The sequence below is a fragment of the Apteryx mantelli genome, chromosome 17, assembly GCF_036417845.1.
Source record: "Apteryx mantelli isolate bAptMan1 chromosome 17, bAptMan1.hap1, whole genome shotgun sequence".
NCBI lineage: Eukaryota > Metazoa > Chordata > Aves > Apterygiformes > Apterygidae > Apteryx > Apteryx mantelli.
In genome coordinates, this window is record NC_089994.1 from 7,890,265 (window position 1) to 7,908,115 (window position 17,851).

Here is a 17,851-nt window from a genome sequence, read left to right on the forward strand (position 1 = left end):
AGCATGCCTTAAGTGCCAGTGTCAGACCACTGTGATTATCAATCCTTCTGGAATTTCAGCCCTTCATCTTGGGGAATGGTTGTCTGGCTCCAGTTGGGAGGGGGATGCCATTGGCAATACAAGGAGAAAATAATTTTAAAACCACATGGAGAAAGTGTTTCTTTTGCTGCTGTATTGTTTTTAAAGTTTTCTTACTTTGAACTAGTTCCTCTGGCGTAAACACTGCTAACTTCTGTCCCTAGCACTGCTTCGGGTTTGTGTTGTGCTCTGGACTAGCTTCTCAGGCTCTCTCTTTAGCTGTTTTTATTAAATAGTGGAATTTGGAAATGAAAATATTAACAGCAGCAAACTATCATTGGCTGTGTCCACTCTGCACGTGAGTATCCATGCTGCACTGGTTAATCTTTCCAAATCTTACCCTGCTGTGCAGGCTGCTCAGTACAAGTCTGGTGTGAGTTCCTTGGGTTCAGCCTGTATTTTGGAACAGACGAATCCTGTTCCCAAATAGCTGAACAACTCATCAATCTTATATACAGGCCTACTATATATAGTGGGTCTTGACACTGGATGGAGCCAGTGAAAGAGTGCTTCCCTAATAAGCTGCCATCACCACTGGGGAAAGAGGGCCTTGTGCAGGAAAGCTAACAAGAAGGAAAAAATCGCCCTCTGAAAAGCGGCTACTTCTGTGACTCGCCTGGGAATGAGTCCCCGCTGTTAGCAATTCTCAGCTACATCATGCTCAGCGCAAAGGCTTCTCTGGGGCTGCAGCAGAGAGAGCTCTTCTCGCAGGCAGGTCCCTCCCCTGCTCTGCGCCCTTCTCCTGCCCCGGCTGGTCGCAGTCACGGCCTCTGAGCACCCTTGGGAGCTGCGTGCATGGCAGTCACGACTCTGCACAGGCCGTTAAGCTCTGATCCTGCCTGGGTCTGTGTCCCTCTGCACATCCTCAGCTCTCCTCAAAGTAAAGAGGGAGTCGCAACAGCTCGGTACTTGGCCTTGGTGCAAGGTTACGGTATGAAACTACTTTGTGGCTTGCTGGGCAAGAAGACCTGTGATCATTTGCTTTGAGAGCTGCTATCTGTCAGGAGCTCTGCTTTGTATATATCAGGTTGGAAGCAGAAGAAAGCTGCTGGGGGAGACCATGCTCTGCACAGGTGGTTGCATCGTAGTTGGGACTGGTGTGATCCTGTTTCTCTTTGGGTGAAACTCACTGGTATTTCAGAGCTTCTCCTTGGCTTGGCTTCAAAATCACAGTACTTGTTGGCTCATTCATGCTGGGGGGTGGCGAGGCTTAATGAAATGGTGGCGTAACACATCTGTGTTACCAAAATAAGCTCCCTCCTACCCCACCATATTTTAATACATTCTGAACAGCAGTGAATCAGTCGGAGATGCCGAAGTGTAAAACGGCATCCTTGGTGCCTGATGGAAGACACCATGAGCTCAGACTGAGCTGTTTTTCCTCTCGTCTGCTCTTCAACCTCTCTGAAAAGTCTGAAAACCCTGGCTGGCACTGCTGTGCTGGTTGTGCTTGAGTCATGTTTTTCTAAATTTATTTTTCACAATCATAATAATTAGAGGAGAACTCCACTTCTAAAAGCGGATTCCGGAAAAGAAGCAGGCAGTTTGGGAGGAAAGGCGGTACGTCAGACGAGAACTCCCTAGCCCAGAACAAACCCTGGTGTGTGACCCCAAACAGCTTCATCTTCTCTGGTGGGTTCAAGGAAAAAGGGGAAGCGGGGAAGATGTTGTTTATTAAACCTGATGGAGAGCTGTGTTCCACCTTCACCACCCTTTCTAAAAATAACTTTTATAACTACCTTGTCATGGTTATGGAGCTCTCAAAACTGTTGTTTTCTCCTTTCCAGCCAGATGACAGGAAGACGCTGAGCTTGGGCAGCAGCTGTGTTCAGAGAAGGTTGTTAGTGGTGTAGGCAGAGCCATCTGCCTAGCAAGGCATCTCATTTAGCTTGAGATGCTTGTTCTAGGCCAGGATGGTAAATCAATGTCTTATTTTATATTTTTACAGTGTAACAAGTAAGATGTCAATGGCTAGATTTACAGTGTAAACAGGAAAATAGTGGCTAGTTTTATTGGCCTCTGAGTGTCCTAGCTGCACTAGTGAAAAAACAAAACAGTTTGAAAAAAGTCAAAGCAGCACTGTGGGGCTCATCCTGAGAGAGGATAGAGGTTGAAGATCTGGAAGCAGAACAGCAGTCTTATCTGATATGTTGGCTGTTTTTTGAATGGACTTTAAACACCCCCTGCTGCCTAGGTGAGGTCCTCCCTTCCCTTCTCACAAACTGCCAGTTCAGTTAAACCCTTGTTTCAACAAGCGCTTTCCTCCCTGCGTGGCAGGACTTTTGGTCTGCTCTAGTTAAGTACAGGAAATGGAATATATACATTGTGTCCTTTTGTTAGCGGATCACGCTCTGGCAATTGGTCCGTTTTGTTTCTATTAGTTTTCTGATCCCTTCTGCTTCTCTAGAGTTTCCTGTTGCCAAATGTTTTTTGAAGTGGCTGCAAAACTCTGAAAAAACTGCAAAGAATATAGTAATAAATAGCACGCTGGTTATTGTTGGGCCTGTCGTCCATTCACCTGACAAATGATAAAGCCACACTAGGTATGAGACAAGCAGCCTCCCAGTGCAGTTAGTAGGTGCAGTTTCCTTTAGGCTTTGCTACTAGATTTATTTTTAGAAGGGAAACCAAGGCCAGAGTCTGAGCACAGCAGTAGTGCTGGCTTGAACAGGCGCAGTGGCTCCGTCTCACCTCTATGCTCAGTTACGCTGGTGCATTGTGCGGTGATGATCAGCAAGTTGGACGAGGGAGCTGCTCTGGCTTATAAAATAGCGCTCCTCCCCAGTTATTTTTAGCCTGGCCAGCTCCTTCCGTGGTTCACTGCGCTCCCTCAAGCAGTTCTGCTATGGGACAGCAGGGGAGACACGGACAGGAGCCTACGGAGGACCTGGAGGCTGCTTGAACCCTAAAGCTCCTTCTCTCTTAATGCTGCCCCTGCTTCTGATGTGAAGGAGCACGACTTCTCTGTTGGTCTCCTCATGGCTGTGTATGTTGGGGGGGGTATTTTTTAACCTTAGTTTTTAATGGAAACTTTTTGTTTCTCCTTTGCAGTCAGCTTGCGCCTCTGATGCAGTCAGTGCTGAAGCTCCTGGTGCCTTTGGTGCAAAGCCATATGTGCTTGTGGATGTGTCTGCCTGACCGTGTATTTTCCTAACAAAAAAAGACTTTAATTCTGAATGACTAGGCCTCAGATTTGCTTTCTGCCCATTAGACTTGCAGTGAATTAAAGCAGTGAACCTCAGTGTGCAGTTGTGAGCAAGGGATGGAAAAGAAGATTGGAGAGAAGTTCCAGTTTTCTCTGGGACTTGCTTTGCCAAGAACATCCAGTGGCCTGACTGCCAACATGAACTGAACATGGAAATGTTTCCAGTCTGCCTGGGAAGGATGTTGAAAATGTAGAACAGGGGAGGAGTCCAAAGACATAGACCCCGGAGGGAAACAGATTCACTTTCTGCCCTCTCCAAGGCAGGAGTCTGAGAGATGCTCATCCATGTTAAGGTGTGGCACATCATGCCACGTGTGATGGTAAACTTTTGTCTGTATGTTAGACAGTCAGTTGTCAGTCATGGCTAGGAGAAACAGTAAGGAAAGAAAAAAGACAACAGGAGTTTCGCCCTGTTCTGCCCTTTGAGTTGAGTATTCTCGCACTTTTCGTTGAGTGGATGGCACCTACCTAAAGTGGATCTGGCCAGAGTTTCTCTGTCTTTACCTGTTGGCAGCATATGTGCAGCCAGTTGTGCTGGGAACATTGTTCATTCATACAAGCATGTGCTCACTTGTGAAGGACTCTAAGTGGTGATTAAACCTTGTTAAGTGCCTGGGAGGGCAGGCAGCATCCAGTAGGACGTAGGCATTGTCAGCTGCCGCGGGGAGAGGTTCAGGTCTTGCGTTCTGCAATAACTACGGGTAACTTTCTTTCCTGAGGTTAGGTGCTTACAGCGTGCTTGTAGTGTATCCTGGAATTTACAAATTGCTGTGGAGATGCCCTGTATTTGAAAGGCCACATCTTCAAAGCATGTAACCTGGCTTCCTCCTCATCACAACTGTTATCATCAGATGGGCTCCTCTGTCTAGCTTGTGGCATGAAACGAGTGCGCTGCCCTCCTGCCGCTTCAGTTTGCTTGAGACTGATCCAAGTGTCAAATATCTTGGATGGGATTTACACCTCTGCTGCTCTTCCCTTGCTGACCTCTGTGGTGTCATTCACTGGTGTCAAAGCCTGGCTGAACGTAATGTGTGGGTGACAGCTTCATCTACGCTCCTTAACATGTAGCACTCTGTGGTTGCTGAGCCAGAGTTGTGTGAGGCAAAGATGAGCAACACGGAAATGGTGCTGACTGGCAGAAGGGAAGGCTTTGGGATTTGCATGCTGCAGCACAGTCTTGTCTAGTATAAGATGGACTCTCCTGGATGATCAGGTTAGCTTCCTGGGTTTTTCTCTCATGCTAAACTCTTTCTCCTTAGCCTTAGTGAGCAGTTCTTTCTGTCCTATGTGAGGATGCCTTTAGGCTGCCCTGAGGCAGAGAATGGTCTCAGTAGTCCGAGCTTTCGCCTCTTGGCTGGATTATGGAACTTCAGTCTGTGTGGGTATTAAATCGTGTGGATGTTAAATCTTCTGTTCCGAGGAAATGCCAATCAGCGCAAAATGCAACAGCATGTCTCAGTAGCAGACTGCTACAAACAGATCAGACCCGTCCCCTAGTCTCTGCATGAACTCTCTATAGAATGTATGGGCAGATTAAAGATCTCTAGTCATCTTTTTTTAGATGTTTAATGATTTGGGTTTGACGCACCTAAAAGATTAAACATGGACTGCAATTAACAATTCATCTCCTAAAGACTTAAAGTCACTGTCTGCTACAAGGCTAAAGCTCATCTGTGGTGGAGAGGGATTCTTGGTTAAAGTCTGTGGCCTGAGATCCCTTGGTACAAGGAGGGTGAGGAGAGAAGCACCAGCTGTCTTTGCTGCTTCTGTATGTAAGATGCATTGCCTTCTCCTTCTTCCATATCAATAATAAAATGCAATTTCTCTCCCTCTCCTGAGACACGGGGTAAAATTTTACATGTGACAGATACTTGTTTCTGCAGCCACTTAACAAGCTGCAGAAAGATGGCCTATTACAGTGGGAGAGGGGGACACAAAACTGAAGTGAACATGGCGATTTCATGAAAATCTGCTGAAGTTTTGGATATGCAGAACTCTTCTCTTGGTTGTGGTATAAGCTGAAGTTGTCATTTCAGTGTCCAGTTATGTGTCTAGAAAACTCTCTTCCTGGGGTACTGTTCCCTTTTCATCCGATTCCCTAGAGAGTATTTCGTTGCATGTTGTCAACATAGCTTTTAGAGCCCATTTCATGTCTGCCTGCAGATGGGGAACTACAGCTTAGCTCCTTTGTATGAAACTGCTTGTTTAACTCGGCCTTGTTTTTATGTGTTGATGGGTGTTTCCTGTGGGCGTGCTGATATGTATTTGACTGCAATACTACCTCTGCAGCCCCTGCTCCCAAACAGGTTGTTCAGCCATAGTAAGCAAGACCATCCTAAGTGGACGTTTTCCTTCTATAGCGCATGATGAGATGCCTTGTAGGAAGTCTGTCAGCACTGGAAGTTGGATTCCCTTGTGCATAATGGAGAAAGAGCGTTTGAGGCCACAGGCAGACTTGGAGCTAGCTTTTTTTTACTTTTAGCCTGTCTGTTTTCATGCTCATCCAATACTAACAAATGGATTTGCAGACTAATCGGATTTTTGTTGCTAAATGGTCTTGTATTTGAGTGAGGGGCTTTAGATTTCATTAAATGTTTCCTTTACATGCTGTTGTACTGTCTTATGTAGAGAAAAGATACAGAGTTTGAGGAAGAGTGTTTGTTTTGAATTTGTTTAGCATTTCAGTGGAGCTTTTTCTTCATTGATCTGAGCAGAATAAAACCATTGGGATTTGACATGGCAAACATCTATTTTTTTTCCTTTTGGTGAGTGATCTTGGCTCTAGGACATACTCCTGATATAGGTAGACAGTATAACTATCATTCATGGATCCCGGTTTTGGGCAAAGTTTCCAAATATCGAGTGCACTGTTTCCTGGCTTTGAAGAGGAAGACTTGGAAAGAAATTGTCAAGGAAAATAAGCAAGATGCTTAGTTTCCATAGTTTCTTTTTTCTTTTTTTTTTTTTTTTATTCTTTAGAAAGTGCTGCGCAATTCCCTGGGCAGCTGCATTCACAGCCCATCCACACCAAAGTACTTCTACATGTGCTCAGCATTGGGCCCAAATCCCTGATCCCTCTCCAAGCTGTGCCTGTCTTGCACTAAGAAATAAGATGACGTGATTCTGTATTGTTTATCATCAAGCAAACAATTTTGGGTAAAAACTTGTGTTAAGGTAGGGAAAGCACACTAGTGACATACAGGTTGCCAAAAAAGGTGGGGGGAGGGAGAGAAGTGCAGTATTTGGGTAACTTACCCCCAAACCAACCATTTCTAAATCCCAGAATTTGACTAAGGTTCAACCCAAAGGAAACTCGAGCTGTGCTTTGCTGGTACATTGTCCTCAGCTGCAATACAAGCTTTAAGTATACCCACCCCTACCATACTACCATGTGTGTATCCTTTCAGTTTGGATTTCTGTGCCATGAACTAGATCAGAGAGCTGATCTAGCTTAGACCAGAAACCTCAAAAATATTTTTTGTTGAGCTGGCTGAGTTCTTTTTCTGGACCATAGCCATTTGTGGGGCTGCATAACTGAGGGATAAGGGGGAGATGGCCATGCAGTGGTTTATGGCTTTGTGGTGGAAACCACTACTGCTGCCAAGACAGTGCATTGTCTGACTGTGGCCTCAGACATTCCCTGGTATAGAAACGCAGTCAGAGCCTTAGCTCTCTTCTGCTCTGCAGCTGGCAGATGATTTTGCAACATGTATAGGCCTTACAAACTTGTGCTAGCCTTGGTACCAGTTACGGTGAAGCCACATTGATGTGGGGCTTTGGCATGAGGTATAAAACCCTCCCTCCAGGTTTCTGGGTATTTACTTAGGCATGCAGGTCTATACTAGTGTGGCTTCACAGCTCTTTTAGCTGGATTAGCCAGAGCACAGCTAGGTTGGAAGGTTCTCTGCATGCTGCTGTTAAGCCTCTCAAACAGCTATGGATGTTGTGATGCTGCGGAAGTATGACACAGGCATTTGAACCACTGTGTGGCCTTGGATTAGATATAATTAATCTTTCTTTTTATTAGAAGTTAATTTCTTTTTCCCTTCCCGCTTGCAAGGCAGATCTCAGACTCGGTCTCATACTCCCAAGCAACGAATGTAGCACGTAGCAGGAGGGGTATAGGCAATAGAAGGACAAGGGAATAGTGTTGCTGTGCAGTCACTGAGTGCAAGAGTGCTTGTAACTCACTGTAGATTTGTTATACTCCTCCTTTGCCCTTGCCCAGATGGAATTTGAGGCAGTAAGCAGGGGGAGCAGGAGAGATTGGAAGAGGAGAATAACAGGGAGATAGAAAAAAGGAATGGTGATTTTTGCTAGAAGGAAAAGGGGCAGAGATGAGAAAGGGAGTAAGAGGATGGAAGCAGCAATTGATAAGGGGGATGGTGGGACTGAATCATAAAACCAGGTGCAAAGGGATGCCAGTGCCATCAGAACCAAATGTTGGAAGTAAAGGCCTGAGACTTTTAGCAATATGGGTGAATTGATGAAGAGCCTTTGTAGCCCTAAGGAGTTCCTAGCTCCTGGCATGTGTGGAAATGGGTGAAAGGAAGGAGTGCTGGTGCAGGAGAGGGACACTGTAAGGGAATGTCAGAAGGGCCAGTGGTGGAAAAGGCTACTCTGAGATGTTGAGAGGACTCATTTCTGTGTGTCATGGCTTCTGTGGGATGGGATCTTTTACAAGCTGCCCAAAGAGGAAGAGAAGGGGGCCCTGCTGGTGAGACAAGAGAAGCCCTAAGATCTGTTGCCATTCTACAGACTGGTAAGGACTTGTTAGGGAGGCTGGCAGACCCCTCCGCTCACCTCTCTTCTCCCTGGCTTCTGTGACACAGACACAGTGAGCTGAGCAAGATGGGCACTAGCACCTGGCAATCGGAGGACAAACTCTGTGAGCCAAGCCTCTGTAGGGTCCATAGATGCATTGCTAAGTCAGGTCCCAGTGCTTGAAGCCAGGGTGCTTTGCTCCCTGTCTGAGAGTTTGTTATCTTTTTCTTTTTTCTGTTCCTTGATCCATTCATGTCTCTGAGCAGAGCCCACAGAGTGGCATCCACCAGCTCCATGGCCAACTTCTGGGAGCAGAAGGCTCAGGTGGGGTAGTCTGCTTGGTATCCCCTTCTGCTGCCCTCTCAAAACAATGCGTTTGAGCCCATCATCCTCATACCCCTTCCCTTTTGTGTTTGGTGTCCCCTGTCATCAATTGTCCATTGTCCCTGTGTTTCTTCTTTCCTTAGTTCTTTCCCATCCCAAGAGGGTTTGATGGTTTGGTTAGTGTTGGGTTACTGGCTGGCTCTAAAAGGAGAATGATGGCCCTCTTAATGCTCACCCTACACAAGACACCAGCTGAGAAACCAAGCTCTCTCACTTGGGCTTAGCCACTGTCTCCATTTGCTATCTGCGATAGCAGCACCCAGAGCAGCTGGAGGTGTCTGCTGAGCTGCTGGCTCTAGTCTCTGCTCTAGTCTTTTTTGCTCCCAGGTGGAGCACTCCAGAGCTGAACAGCCTGTGCAGCATTGTGCTAGACTGGTTTCAGGAAATCTGAATAACCTAGTTTCCCTAGCAACAGTGTCTTTTTAATCACAGAGATACAAGTCTACTTCTCTTATCAGTGTTAGGACTTGCACAGTGTGTCTGGCTACAGACACACTACATTTTGCTTCTGTTGGAATAAATGGTGGAATAAAAGCCAGAAGGTCGTTCTGCCTTGGAGATGATAAAAATCTCCATAGGTAGATTTCAGTGCTGTTTCCAGCAATAATAGAAAGAAGAGGTATTATAACTCCATCTAAGCTTTTTAATGTGTGAAGGATCCCTGGAGGATACAGAAATAAGGTTTTAAATTCTGTGTGGAGCTTTCCATATGCAGATCACATGACAGTCTGTGACACTGATAGATTGACACCCTTCCTTCCTTGTTGAGATGCATTTTCTTTGTTTTTATGGATGGGGAGGCAGAGTGAGGGATTCAGGGGCAGGCTAGATCTTGCTGCAAAACTAGGAATAAACCTCCTCTCGTGAGGCCAAGTTCTGCACCGTCCCTCTCCTTCAGTTTAAGTTTAAGATCTCCCTGTGTAGTAGGAGACAGTATATGTTATAGAAGTTAGAAGTATGAAGCCTGCTTCTTAGCAGAAGAAAGTAAGGAAAGAAAAAATACTGTGATTCGCTAAAAGTCTTTCTGCTAACATAATTTAGACTGACTTCACTCTTCCGTTTATAGAAATGGAGCAAACTATAAAATTAGCAAGGGTGAACATTAGGAGTGAAAGAAAGATTCCTGCCATCATTTCTGTACAGCAATAGGGTCTTGTTTCCACACATGTGCTGGGAAAAACTGGTTTGAATTGAAGTAGTTGAAAGAAACTTCTGAAGGGAAAAGAGCTCTTCCTGCGCAAAGGCACGAAGCTGGCATAAGAACCTGGTACTGATATTCCTCCCTGGATAACACAGGTGACTTCTTGGCTTAGAAAGCTGCACAAGGGATAGTTCCATGCAAAAGCAGATCTCCACATTCCTCTAATGAAGGTGTTGGTGTGGTGTGTGTTTGTTATTTTTACATGTGGCATCAATAGTGTAGAAATGGAAGGAGACACCCTTCCTTCTTTCTATTTTAATTCTGGTTTCTGGAATCAAAATGGTTCCTAGAAGTTCCCTGTGACCAAATGGAAGACCAACCATCTTCTGTGTGGAGGAGATTATTTTTATTTTTATTTTTATTTTCACAGTTTTCTTGCCTGTTTGGATAGTGGGAGGTTGGGGTTATGCTGTCTTCTCTTTAGCATTCTTTTAGCCAAAGAGTCCTTAAATCCCAGCGTGAGATTTGGTTGGCTTGCAGGTGTGTAGGTATAATCCAGCTTCAGGGTATCTAAAAATCTGTTTGTGACTGAGCATCTTTATTTCAGCAATTCGCTTTCAAGCCTCCATTAACCCAATCAGTTTAATGGGGTGTATTCCGAACAGCTGGGGAGCTCTGGAAAGCCTCTAGCATCTAGACAGAAGGTCCCTTCCAAAGAACACGTGCCAACTTTTATTTTCCATTCCTGTCATCTTGCACGATCTAATAAATAAGTTTTTTGAGGAACTCTGAGAGCTTGAGCACAAGGTAATACCACGAGGGGGTGGGTGGCATAAAATTTGTTGAGTTTGTTAAAATAATATTGCCATGGGCCTTCAGCAGCCTAAGGGCCTCATATACAGCTGTTACTTAGCTGGGTGGTATTTGGTACAAATCAGGACAGCGGCTCAGCTCTACAGTGACTTTATTGTTGGGTTTTCAGTATATTGTTTGCATAAATTCCCTAGACCAGCTCTGCCTCCTGAATAAGCCACACGGATCAAGTTTTATTCTGTTTTGCACAAAGTTCACATCCTTTGCTGGAATGAGTCATGCTTTAACTGAGTTTACTGTGAGGGAGGAAAGTGGGCTTTAAAACGTTACTCCTCCACCCTGCCTTAGTGATGTATAACGGGATTATTAGTATGCTTGGCAGCTGCTACCTATTACTTTCACAGAATCTGGATATTTGTGAAAACAAGTAAAATTTGGTTCTATTTGTGTTCCAGTGTGAATTTAATGCAAAATTTTATACTTTTAAGAAGAAAAATTGATTCCTTTTTGTGGCTTTGTTTTCCGTAATGCTCCCTTGCAACTGTAAAAGCTGATCTAGCTGATCTCCCCATGGTTATTTTTTGGTTTTGGATTGTCTTCTGGAGTATCTTTGTTGAAGAGAGAAGAGTGACATTTTGTGGCTTGTAACTGAAAGAGGAGGAAAAACTTTTCCATTTTGTATTCAGCGGGTCATTCATGGATATTACTGTATGCACAGGACGGCTTCTGGGCACTGACAGATAGGTGAAAGTGCTTCACATGCAAAGGATCAGCCACAGGCCCGTGTAACCCATGTGTAAGGTTGCCTCCAGCTTCCCACAGGCAAGATGTACGTGTTGCAATGCCACTGTTCAGAGGGCAAAGTTTGGTCCTATGTATATGTTTGTATGTGCAGAAAGGTCCAAGACCTTTAATCCATGGTGGAGGGAGCTGTTCTGCGTGTCCTTAACGCAGTTTTTGCAGGAACAGCTTCTGTATCCAGCTTCCAGCTAGCAAAGATACCAATTTTACTACTTATCTTTTCTGCAGAAGTTCTTTGACATCTAATGAAATAATGGTTAATCTGACTTTTCACGCCACCATCCCTTTTTTGTTTGTTTGGGGGGAGGCATTTGTTTAAGGACAGCCAATGTAGGGCCTCTTAGGATTTTGTTTTTGACAGCAGGTCTGTTCACTTGACATATAAGACCTTTCTTTCCTAGTCCTCTTGTTCCTGAGAGATCCAAAAGGATTTGTGCTTTTCTCCTGAGCTATGTATTATCTATGATTGCTAAACTGGCAGAGGCATCACCTGTGCTAGTTGCACACAAAAAACAGGGTCTATTACCCTAAACAGCGGCATTCCTAAGCCCAGACTGCAGAACCTCTATGGAGCCTGCGAAAGGATTTATTCTGATGCTTTTGAGGCAAAATCTAGGAGAAAGCTGTGATTAAATGAACACTGATGTTAGATATTAGAAAGGACTTTATTTTTTTTAGAACTTACAATGAGTAAAGTGAGTGTGCTTAGTGACAACATGAGTTTAATTAAATTTACGCCTCCACTTGATCTATATTTAACTATCACTGACTCTGGATTTACTGATAAGTAAGCATAATAGCTGGGAGGCAGGCAGTGGTCTTGGCTGACCAACCTGTCTCGTGTCCGGCTTGACTCTAACCAGACAGACTTTTCTCCTGTGTCTTACAGATGCTTCGTTCAGTGGCACACCACCTAGCTATGCGTATGATGCAGACCGAGCTGAAGAACAGAGGCGACATCATGACATGATGCCCTATATTGATGACTCGCCATCATCCTCACCCCATCTCAGTTCCAAGAGCCGGGGCAGCCGAGACACCCTGTCTTCAGGGTCTCTGGAATCTACAAAATCAGTGAGTCCTTTCCCTGCCTTTTCTGGAGTCAGAAGAGCCTTGGAGGATTGTGAGGGGTAGGCTGTTGTAGCAAGGAGCAAAGACTGGGACTACTAGCATGGTAGGATAGACTAACTGGTGTAATATAGTGGTGCCTGATAGATATGGTATATTTAAAGTTAAGCTGACACTTCTCTCTGATGTTAAGCCCAAACTTCAGGGATGAGTGTTGTATATATATTTTCAAGACTAAGTTTTTCACCCTCTTTGTGAATTTAATTAAAGAGAATTGGTGAATAATTGCTGCTGAGAGGGCCACTAAATACCAGATATCTTGAAAAAGAGACTGTGGGGCAAAACATCCTACATTATAAATGTATTTAGGGGGTGTATTCGATGTGTGCATCTGTACACGTGTTTTGTCATTGCCTTTCACAAGGAAGATGAGTTATTTTCAGGTAAGTTAGAGACTTTGATAAAGCATGTAGAATATAAGATCAGCCTTCTGCACTCTGGAAAGGAAATAAGAGGAATTAAAACTGCCAGCTCTGAAATATGGTGATTTTCTGTAGGAAATGGCTACTTCTCATAAGGAATTTTGCTATTCAACTATCTATCTATCTATCTATCTATCTAATCAACTGTGGCACCTGAAAAGCTCAGCAGAAACCATCTAGCCTGACCTGTGGATTATACCCTGTGTTATCAGGTTCAGGAGTTTTGCTATAGCATGAAACTTAAGGAAAACTTCTATTTTTGATTTTGCAGTCTTGGTAGAGGGTCTGTCACTTTCCTTGGTAGATAACTCTATTGATTCTGCTGTCTTCACAGTCAAAAATGTCTTGTTTCTAGCTTGAATATATCTGTTTGCCTTTCAACCCGTGTTTCACTTTTTTAGCCTTTTGCTTTCTAGATTGTAGAGCTCTTCAATTCCAAATTGCTGTTTCCCTGCATATCTCTGTCATCTGCAAACTTCTCTTTTTTCAAAGTCATTCATAAAAATGCTTAATAGCACAAGGACAACTGTCGTTTCCTTCATATTGTGTTTCTAAGAAAGTATAGCCACCCAACCTTGAATTGCCATATTATAGATAACAGTTGGAAATCTATCATATAAGTGATTTAATCTATATGTTGACTTTGTATTGTTCCATCTTATTAATCAAGGTGTCATGGGAGAAGAAGATGGATATTTTACAGATAGCAGAGTACATATAAATCAACACCATCACCTTTATCAAAGTTTTATTCATCTTGCATCAAAATGATTTCACGAGTTTGACAAGCTCCACAAACCATGCTATTTAACATTCATTATGTACCTCCTCTTATCACTTTTATTGGTTAAGTGCCACATCATATGTCTCCTTACCTTTTTCAGGATGAATGTTGGATTAAGAGGCCTACATGAGAGAGTATTCTTGGTCTTCCTTTCTCATTTACAAAAATGTGTTGTTAATATCTCTTAAAGCATTGTCAAGTACATGGATTGTTGATGTTTGCTTATTTTAATTGAATATAATATATAGGATCTGGTCAGTTGCTTGTGCTTTAACCTTTTAGTTCTGAGATGCTTCTTTATCTCTCAAGATGAAAATTCTTGTAATATGCAAGAGGTTTTTGAATGAAGAAGTGGTCATATAATCTTTAAAGCTTCAAGAGTGTTTTAATATTGGCTTGAGATTTCTAGGATATGTGTCTCATCATGAAGGAAAAATGTTGCATGATTACATATGACTGAGAATCATCTTCAAAGTAGTTGTTGTCATAGTGTCTGTATGACTGGTGGCCTGGAAGAGACACTGCCTAATGTCCTATCTTGTTCTTGATTTGTTTGAATATTGCTTTATAAGGTGCCCCCCACTTTTTTTTTTTTTTTTTAAACCGTAAATGACTGCTCCCTTCTCTTTGGCTATCCAATCCTTTCAGGAGAGCATTGATTTGAAATAATCTTATAATGTCCATCTTTCACAAGGATGCAGTAGTATCAAGGAGACTCTTACAATTAAAACAAACAATTCTCATATCTTTGTTTATTACCCAAACTTTTAGTACTGGCAATTGAAAACTCTGTTTTCCTTTGTGTCTTGGCTGTATACTTAATTTCATTCTTGCCATTTAGTTTTTGTGCTGAATTTTTCATACTTACTGGATTTTTTTTTTTCTTTTTCTTTCCCTGGCATTCCTGGCAGAGTCTAGCCAATTCATCCCCCAGAAATCCAGATGGTCTTCATCTCCATGGCAGGGAGAATCCATCTGTATAACTCTTCTTTTCCAGTAGGTGATGAACTTGCATTCCATAAAACCCAAATCCTCAGCCAGGTGCTGTATCACACAATCAATCCAGGATCTCTTGCTTTCCTTTGCTTAAGAGACAGCATGCTTGCCAGAGGGCAGCTCTTCACTGCGGCAGGAGCTCACCAGGCCTCCTACTTGAGCAGCTTCAGGCATGCTTTGCCCATGCTACAGGCCCATATGTAATATAGCCTGTGTTAGAGCAGTGCTGTATCTGAACTAATATGTCCTGCAGAGAGCAAAGGATTAGTGATCCACGCTCAGCGTTGCGAGACTATGGTTTCTGGTCAACCTGGAGTGCAGGAGAGCCTGCTGTCTGACTGTGAAGAGCCATGTAGTCATACTTTTAGAAAACTATCAAAATATCCATACTTTCCCACCGTTCAGAGATACGGGAAGTATTCCAGGGTCTGGGTACTTGTGCATCCACTATGTCAGTGGTGCTACTTTCTTCGAAAAGTGGTGTTTTGTTTCCCCCATAAGAAGGAGGGGTCCTACTACAGATGGGACTTCTGATCCTGAACCTCAGCTGCTTTGACTGATCCTCTGCAGAACCAGTCCCCAAATGACAGTGCCACTCATGAAGGAGGGTCTGTCACAAGGAGGAAGAGACTGACCTCAATATGGTTACAGTATTTACCAAACAAGTTAACCTTCCTGTCATCACAAGTTGTTAGATGACTTGTTACTGTAGTTATGTTTTCAGCTGTAGTGGAAAAGACATCACTAACAAATTTAAGTGCCAAATGCACTGTGCTGAGCCAAGCACATTAAAATATGTTTGACCAGAAGCCTGGAATAGCAGGACGTGCATCTCTTCTATATTCTTTTTCAGTACACTTGATTATAAGAAAATGATTTTTGTTTATGTGTGCTTGCTTTTATAGTTAACCTCCTTGCCCTCTTGCATCTTTTTAGGTGGCTGCAATTACTTCTGAAAATTTCAGATTATCTTTATGACCAGAGACTAGAAATCAACAGTTACTGTGTGTAATAACACAACATGTGCAGTGTATATATCACTTTAACAGAATGTTACATTTGCAAAGTCATTCAGAAGTTAAGAAATGACTGCAGTATCTAGCCCTACCTTGTGCCTATAACCTTGTCCTGAATCTTTATGATAATTTTCAGTTACTCAATCATGCCCTATTTTTCCTGGGAGCTTGCTGCATTGTTCAGGGTGTATGGTGAATGGTACTCACTAGATTCAGTATTTTCTTTCCAGTGCTACATGCATGCCTTATTTACAGGACGCTGTTCAAACTCTGTTCGGAGTACAAAAGTACTCATTTCCTGTTGGCACGATCATAACTACAAATAGTGTTGGAATGCTACAGAAGTCTTCATTATCCCTGCGATGTTCTGTGAGATAGGGAGATGGTATGTTCACTAACCACACGTAGTCAAGGCAGACAGATTACAGAATTAGAGCGTCTGCTAATTTTGGGTGCATAATGTGAGATGCCTAATGGTCTGCAAAACCAGGTTCTGACTCTTAATGTAGTTCTCTTCAGGTTCAAAACACAACCCCTTTAATTTCACTTGCAACTCAAAGTTATCGGCATTCCAGTCAGGCATATAGAAAATGAAAAACATGCAAACAATGAATTTTTTTTAAATGTGGTTTTAATTGATTCACTTAACGTCACACAGACACTGTGTAGCAGAGACAGTAGTTTTCTGAAGTGATGTTCATCTGCCTTATCCGTGAGACCAGCCTTCCTCTTGGAGATTGGATTGTCACTGTCTGGACACTGAGGTTGCTTTGCTTTGACTTATTTTGTGGGCTTGCTCAGAGCTTTGTATTTTTCTGCCAAGTGTTTGGCTAAGTTTTGTCTTCTGATAGCAGCTGTAACCCTTGGTTGGATAGCATGTCAGGGCTGCACCTGGTCCACCCAGCCAGCGCTGAGAAGGTGTGGGAAAAGCAATGCCTTTCTCTAAAGGAGAGTTGAGGGATACCTCCCGGACTACTCATGGAGGGGCATCGTGTTGTTCGCTCAGTGTATGAGGTGACTCTCAGCCCCTCACGTCCTGTGTCCCAGGAAATGAGGGCCACATAAGGTTTGTGCTGTTCCATAAGGTTTGTGCTGTTCTTCCACATCCTTGTCATTTGGGATCTATTTTGCAGTTCCCCCACCTGCACCACCTTGGCAAACTGAAGGTTGCTGGTTGGTCTACCTCCAAACTGCACCGCTTCAGCCACTTTTTGTGTATTCATATTCCACCTGCTCTGTGTCCATTGCCCAAACATCTGTTGCTATCTAAGGAGGGTGGCAAGAGGTGCACCAACCTTAACTTCGACTGTGATCCAGAGAGGAAATAAGCAGTATGGGTGTGTTTGTAGTATCTCAGCATCCCCTGACTTGTCATTTCTGTGGTAAGGATGCCTTAATGAATGTTTGCATTGAGCAAGCTAGGTTGTACCCCCTCTTCTGGCTCTTCCAGAACCATCCAGAACTCATGCTGAGCTGCTGAAGCATGTCATTACGTAAAGCGAATGTTTTTGCCAAACTTTGACTGTTGCTCTGAAGCAAGCCTACAGGCCACTAGTGCATAAATTGTTTGTTTATTTAACTGGGAAGTGATATAATTTTCCTCAGCCTTGCTTTTGGTAACAGCTGAATTGCTGTGATTGAACTCTCCAAAAATTCTGGAAACCTGGCATGGAAATGTCAACCTAAATGGTTGCCAAATAATAGAATTGGTAGCTTCAGTAAGTGCCAATGTTTGTAACAGGCAGTATTAATTCAGTCCCTTAGAGGAGGAGGAGAGAGAATGTGTCTGTACTCCTCCTATGTTTAGGGTGAAAAGTGGAGAAGATAGCTGGAGAGTTAGAGGAGAACAGAGGGAGAGCTTGCTTCTGTATTCCTGGGGCATAGGAGGGTGCTGAGGCAGTTGACAAAGTTAGTTACACACACCACAAAACGAGAATTGTTATTGCCAAGAGTTTGGAGTGGGTAGCTTGTTGCTTGGATGCTAAAGAGGTTGAGAGCATTTGGGAAGCTTCTCAGCTGTGGTGGTCCTGTTGGTACTACTCATCATGTGGGGAGAGATTACAGCAATGGGAAGAGTAGGAGTGAGAAGACCTTTCACGACCTGCTCATCAACAAAGCCAGGCTAAAACACGTGCGGCATTGGGAGTGTCATGCTCAGTGGAGATGGGAGTAGGGCAGCCCATGGAAAGGTAAGGCTAGTTCTACCCCCCCAGGAAATGGGGGAAGTCACTTTTCTGGTGCTCAGAAGATGATTGTTTTGACAAAGTGGATCTCCCCAGTTTTTGTATACATCTCCCTCTGGGAGATGGGAGTGCTGAA

General features: G+C 43.6%; 1 protein-coding gene across 1 annotated transcript in view; it reads left to right on the forward strand.

The window, feature by feature from the left end:
• Nucleotides 1-11,177: 11,177 nt before the first annotated feature.
• LOC106486251 (BCR activator of RhoGEF and GTPase) overlaps nt 11,178-17,851 on the forward strand; it is a 59,529-nt gene continuing 52,855 nt past the window's right edge. The window contains exons 1-2 of the mRNA XM_067307333.1: nt 11,178-11,214; nt 12,076-12,260. Of these exons, the coding sequence (XP_067163434.1) occupies nt 11,178-11,214; nt 12,076-12,260 (222 nt within the window). The remainder of the gene's footprint in view (nt 11,215-12,075; nt 12,261-17,851) is intronic.